At 35.2% G+C, this 6,116-nt stretch overlaps 1 protein-coding gene across 2 annotated transcripts in view; it reads right to left on the bottom strand.

Annotated features, from left to right (window-relative positions):
* Nucleotides 1-6,116, bottom strand: part of LOC110033501 (multicopper oxidase LPR2-like) — a 9,628-nt gene that overhangs the window by 1,875 nt on the left and 1,637 nt on the right. The window contains exons 1-2 of one of the 2 annotated variants that reach the window (XM_020737500.1): nt 4,100-4,504; nt 4-383 (exon numbers count right to left, since the gene is read on the bottom strand). In XM_020737500.1, the coding sequence (XP_020593159.1) occupies nt 4-383; nt 4,100-4,315 (596 nt within the window). In that variant the 5' untranslated portion in view covers nt 4,316-4,504. Of the gene's footprint in view, nt 1-3; nt 384-4,099; nt 4,505-6,116 lie in introns of those variants that run through there. The other variant, XM_020737501.1, reaches the window with a different exon arrangement.

Here is a 6,116-nt window from a genome sequence, read left to right as displayed (position 1 = left end):
GTGACGCGGGTGAGACCGAGGGCGTGGTCATGGTACCAGAGATTGCCGGGATCTTGGAGATTTGGGTAGGAGAAGGTGGGGGAGGAGAAAGCGGGACCGACGGAGGAGAAGTTTGAGGTGAACCAGGATTGGGAGTGGCCGTCGCTGGCCGGTGGGTGGACGCCTCCGTGAAGGTGGACGACGGTTGGGACACCGGAGGGGGCGGATGGGATGGGGATGGTGGGGTCCCATGGTAGGATGTGGCGGGAAGGGAGATGGTTCTTCCATGTTATGTGCGTCGGAATGCCCTGCAGAGCTTCGATGGTCGGGCCGGGAACGGTAGCGGTGGCCCGGGAGGCACCGTAGGCGAAGACCCGTGTTGGGGGAAGGTCCCGGTGGAATTTCTGCGGTTCAGATATACTGTCAGGGCACCATCGGACGTCTTAAAAATATATATATATATATATCTGAATCGAAGCGAGGATGCTTGATTACAATGTAGTAAATTTCACGGACCCTTATTTATTTATTTATGAAATTACACTTTTTACACAAAACAAATCTATTTTTTCACGACTGACCCTCTATAAAATTTTTTTGAGATATATTTGTTTACCTGTGTAAACCGTTTGAAGTGTTTATAAAATTAAAGGATGGTATTTTACTCATTTAACTCCAATCTAATATGATTTTAAATTTCAATATGAAAGTTAATTAATACCACTCAATCTTCCATCTCAACATTGCGAGAAGAGAAAATGAGATTATTATAAAACATATGAATACATTAAAAAATACACACGCACATGCACTCCAAATGTATATATATATATATATATAGGAATAATGTATATTTTTTTAAAAAAGAAAATTATATGACCAAATTAGAGGAACAACATTGAAATACCTATATATTTTAAATATTATCTATTGAGAGTATTACAAACATTTGTCCACAGATAGCACTTTTAAAATTGTATTTTCAAATAGACTAACTGTTTCTGAAATACAAGCTTCTGAACATCAATTACAACAACTTTTGAATTGAGATTTTGTATAGTCACAACCAAAACAAATGCACCCTAAAGAAGAGAAAGCGAACTTCAGCGAAATTTGTGATGGGTTGTTAAATTGGAAGATTAAAGTTGATATTTTATTTGGGACTTTGATTAAATTCTCTTGGAAATTTAATAGCACCAAACTCTTATGCATTTATTTATCTCATATTAAAGTTTTGATTTTTTGCAAACTAAGTATCATTTCCTATGTATAAATGATGTATAAAAAGGTAGATTATATTATTTATATAGATAAGGTGCTTTGGATATAAAAATCAAAGTTTCGGTGCGAGATAAATAAATGCATAAGAATTGGGTGTTATGTATGTAGATTCCCCAATTTTGTATATAATTTCTTGAGTCGCAAAACTTTCTTTTAATAGAAGCCGTATTTTCTTTAAATTGAAATGAAAAAATGACTGACATTTTCTGCTTCCAAAAATTTTTATCATAAAAATCTTTCTGACGTTCACAATGAAATTTATGTTGTTTAATCTATTGAGATATTGTTGAATTCAAAAGTGTACAATCATGTCCAAGAAATAGAGCGTAGGGACTGAGCAATAGTAAGAGGAAGAGAGAGGGAGATTGAGAGAGAGACACTTACCTCGTAAAGGCGAATGAGATGTTCTTAGGTTATTCGACCCTATTTATTTCACTAAAGATTTGAGTTACAAGAGACGGGAAGAGGTGAGAGTTCTGCCTACATGACGAGTTGAGAGAGAAGAGCCCAAAAATCCTCAATACATGTCGTGGTTATTCTATTTATAGAACATAAAAGAAGATAATACTATAATACATAACTACCCTTGTTTTAAAGAGAGTAGTACAGAATATTCTATTCTTCTTTTTTGAATCATTGGTTTGTTTTGAGATTCATGCACATCATTTTTGGGTATACATATTTAATTTTCCGATTTTTTTTACTCCTTAATAGAGACAAATGCGATAAAGATACAAAATTTATAAAGCAAAAAAAAAGATTACAAAAACCACTGATGATAATCTCTATTAGGCCCTTTTTTGCACTATGTTGTGTCATTTTTTGTGCCATCTTGCTTGCTCTAAATCATTTTGCTCTAAACCCACTCCTTTGGTACTTGATCCTTGGTGGTGTGATATCCGCTCCGAATCATTTTCAATTACCTCTCGCAGAGCTTGTCAATGTCAAGTAGGGGATCATCTCTGAGAATGAGCATAATTCATATATGTAAGTAGACGGATAGACTAGACAATCTTGGCTTCTGGACTGACAATTTTTATTTAGTCAGGTGGCTTAGAGGATCGACTGGACAATCTTGGCATCTTGATCGACCTCAAAACTATTTAGATGTATATCTAGGGTGGTGAAGCTAGGCTATAAACCTTCATTCGTGCGGGTCATGGTCGCTTGATTGGACATCCATCTTAGGTTGGGTCCCCTCTCTATGGGAGGAGGTTGCCTAAACTTCTCTCCAGAATGATTGTTGACGTATCCTTCATGGAACATATCACTATTGAGAATGAAACCATTTCCAGATTTTTGTCCAACCCAAGCTATGAGACTTGAGTTTATGGTGAGAAAAGCTCTCTGGATAGTCCTTATTACCGATTGGGCTTCTATGTCATTAGTGTCGATAGTATTTAGTTATACCTTTAATTTATGGCCGTCCTTGATATCGTTGTCAGTCGTATTTCTTTATGCCTCAAGCATTCTTGGCATTTCTGTTAGTTTTGTTACTAGGATTCGAGTTCCTCGAGTGTTGGCATAAATTGTATTAGATACAAAAAAAGGAATTCAAGAACTAATTGTTTTAAATTCCTGCATGCAAGGACTAGTTATTGAATTTATTTGAAATACTAAATATAAGAAAGTTTTCAGCTGCAATCACATTATATTTCGTCGAGTCATAAAAATAAGTTTTTTACAGCTTGATGAAATGGATTACTTTTTTTAATCACACCTCCTTGAGGAAATGGATTACTTCGTTGATATGTTTTGGTAAATGACAAGCGTTAGGTGAATATATATACACACACACACACACAATCTCTCGTAATCTTATCATATCTACCATTTTTCTTTTCTGAGAGTTAATAAATAATTAAATAAATATGAATAATAAAATGAATGCGGTACGGAGCAGTCCAAATATCTTAAGAGTGAACAAATAACTACACGAGCAGCCCTTAACAAATATAGTTAATGTTTGAAGAAAAATTATATAAAGAAAATCCGAGTTTTATATTCATTTATATCAAATAAAAAATAAATAAAAAATCTTATTTTCGAAGTTAGTTATCATATTAAAAATTTAAAAGAATTTTTAACTATATTCAATCAAGTGATCAGCAATGGAATTTAATAAACTAATGAATTTTGAGGATATACTTTTTTTCTTCATTTTAAGGGAGGGATTATTTAACGCCTATATGACTTACGTTAAATTAAGATCTATTAAGGGTCCGTTTGGGTAGTTTATAAGTGCGGGGCCGTACCGTTTGGTTCGCGCGTTTCGCCAGCTTATCCGAAACTGCGTTTGAGTTTTTATACTAAACGCAGGTCGCGGTCGGCCCCTGCGGCCGGCCCGCGGGCCATGTTTCAGGATAAACAGTTTATCCTGAAACATACAAACTACCCTAAACGGACCCTAAATCTAGATTTATCAAATCCAAATTTTATAAATTCAGGATAGTGTTTGGTTTAATTTATGACTAAATTCATTAAATTTGTTTACCGTGTTCGATATAAATCCACTCTCATAACTTTTTTGCTAATCTAAATTCATTAAATTCGCCTAAAAATCGGATTTAATATATCCAGATTTAAGCCAAAAACAAAATAACTCAGAGGAAGGATAATTATATTTAGTAAATTACAGCTTTAATTTCTCCTTTTTTTATTTAGATGAATTTAGAATTTAAATTCTTTTCCCACTGAAAAACACCATTTTTTTTTTTTTGGCAAGTTATAAATTGATAAATCCAACTCTCCTGGTAGCCATTGCACCGATGAAGCATGAAAGCAATGGGAGTAAACAAAAACAAAAGGATTCAGAAGTGGGAGGGTGGGAAGTACTGACCCACGTTTTCTTGTACATTCCTATGGTGAGGTTACCAGGCTCGAGCAAACCGTTGTGAATGCGGTAGCCCTGGAGTCGAGGCATATCCGGCAGCTCGTCGACGAACATCGCGAGACGGGTGACGTTGACGAGACCAACGCCGCCGGCGAGAGATCCGCTAATCGCCCATGCAAGAAGGAAGAGAAGGAGAAGGAGAAGGAGGAGAAACTTCGCCATTGGCGTATTGCCCTCTCTACCACTCCTTTTCAGAAACAGAAAAAAACAGAGAAACAATAGTGGCCTGTGGGCCTTGTGCCGTTTTCTTCCACTTCTTTTTAGAGCCGGGAAAACTGAAGAAGATCAGTGGCGTAGTTTAAAGAAAGGGGAAGGGATTCGTCACTATCGACCAAAAAAGCATCACGGCTCCCCAAAAAAGTTTTGAGATTTTGAGCTGTATCGAAATAATCTTAAAGCCGACAATTAAATTTATAGAATTGGTCAAAAAGAATTTCGAAGTTACAGAATTCAAAGCGGGCCTAGAATTCGCGCGAGCCATTTCAGTTATGGACAGAATTATTTACAATTATTTTCGGAGGAGGAGAAGGACCTTTTGGAAACTGAGAGAGAAGGGGTTTTGGGCCTTGTGGCGTCGTTTATGGAGGATTGCTTGAAGGACAAATTATGGTGGGATCGTGGTCTACAAGCACAATCACGTGGGAAGCGGGAATTTGCGCATGCAAGGCAAGAGGAAGCGAAGAGCCAAAGGGGATCACCTAAGTGCAGATGCCAGCTCGACATACACGACTGCCTGTTATACTTTTCCAATTGATGCCTCAGACATTTCAATTGATGCGAGTGGGATTGAAATTAGTAAAATTTACGTGCATATCAAACATTTCTTTATGTATATATATACATACATATTGTGCAGGAAAATTTATGGAGGTAAAATATTATATTAGTAGAATAATGTCATATACAGAGATTAAAGAAAGAAGTGATTGAAGGAGATCAGAATTTTTTATGTGAAAAAAATTTTGGAATAGAATAAATCATTGGGCCTAGCTCAGTAAAAATAATTGATTATATAATTATATATGCATAGATTCATACTGTCTTGACCCACAACTACACATATTTTTAGTTTGCAAAAGATAAAAAAAAAAAAAAAACGTGACCGAATATATTTTTAGCGGCTAGTGTGTATAATAAATATGTTATTTGATTAAGAGTTTAATTAACAGTTTACATATTATGGATATTACATAAGTATACAGATCGTTTCAAGTAATGTAAGATTTTTTTTTAAAACCCCTGTATCGATCCCACAGTGAAAGTGAATGGACTAAGAAACTACTTTCTATCAACTTAGTAAACTCTACTTAAAGTCCAAACACTATTTTAGGAAATATGATAGCAAGTTCAGGTGTAAAAAGAAAATTACAAACTTTCTACAAGTTCTATTTCAAAGCTAAAGGTAAATGCAGAGATTCTAAACTAGTTTTATAAAGAAATGTTCAAATTATGTAAAAGTTCTTTCCTCTTGCAAAGTGATAATATCAGTGTAGGAATCAAATGTTAAAAAGTTAAAATGTAATTTTGTGCCGAATAGAAACATATATATTTTTTACCCTCTTCCGAGTGCATGAAGAAAATTAGCTAACATAAAGTTAAGTTTTTAGTTGATATGGATATGCTGGGTAGGTTCTAGTTTGTCACTTTCAGATTACCCACTGTGCCCTCTCTATAGGACAAACTAGGCCTTAGGTTCCCAAATCAAGATCAAATTGGTTAATGTTCTAGCCTATTACCCCAGAATCACTAATTTTACGTCCAACAAAACTTATCACCCTATCTATTTCTACCAACCCATGGATTAACTAATCCATGGAACTAATGTAATTCTTAATAATTGAGGAATACATAGCCCTCCCGATTCATTATGGACTAATAAAGAATTTAAACATTTCAATTGGTCTGATTGAAGATGTAAATGAAGAACAAAGTAATGAATCATCAAAAGTATATAATAAGAGAA

The sequence above is a fragment of the Phalaenopsis equestris genome, unplaced genomic scaffold, assembly GCF_001263595.1.
Source record: "Phalaenopsis equestris unplaced genomic scaffold, ASM126359v1 Scaffold001199, whole genome shotgun sequence".
In the NCBI taxonomy this organism is placed as follows: Eukaryota; Viridiplantae; Streptophyta; class Magnoliopsida; order Asparagales; family Orchidaceae; genus Phalaenopsis; species Phalaenopsis equestris.
This window is presented reverse-complemented; position numbering and strand designations above follow the sequence as displayed.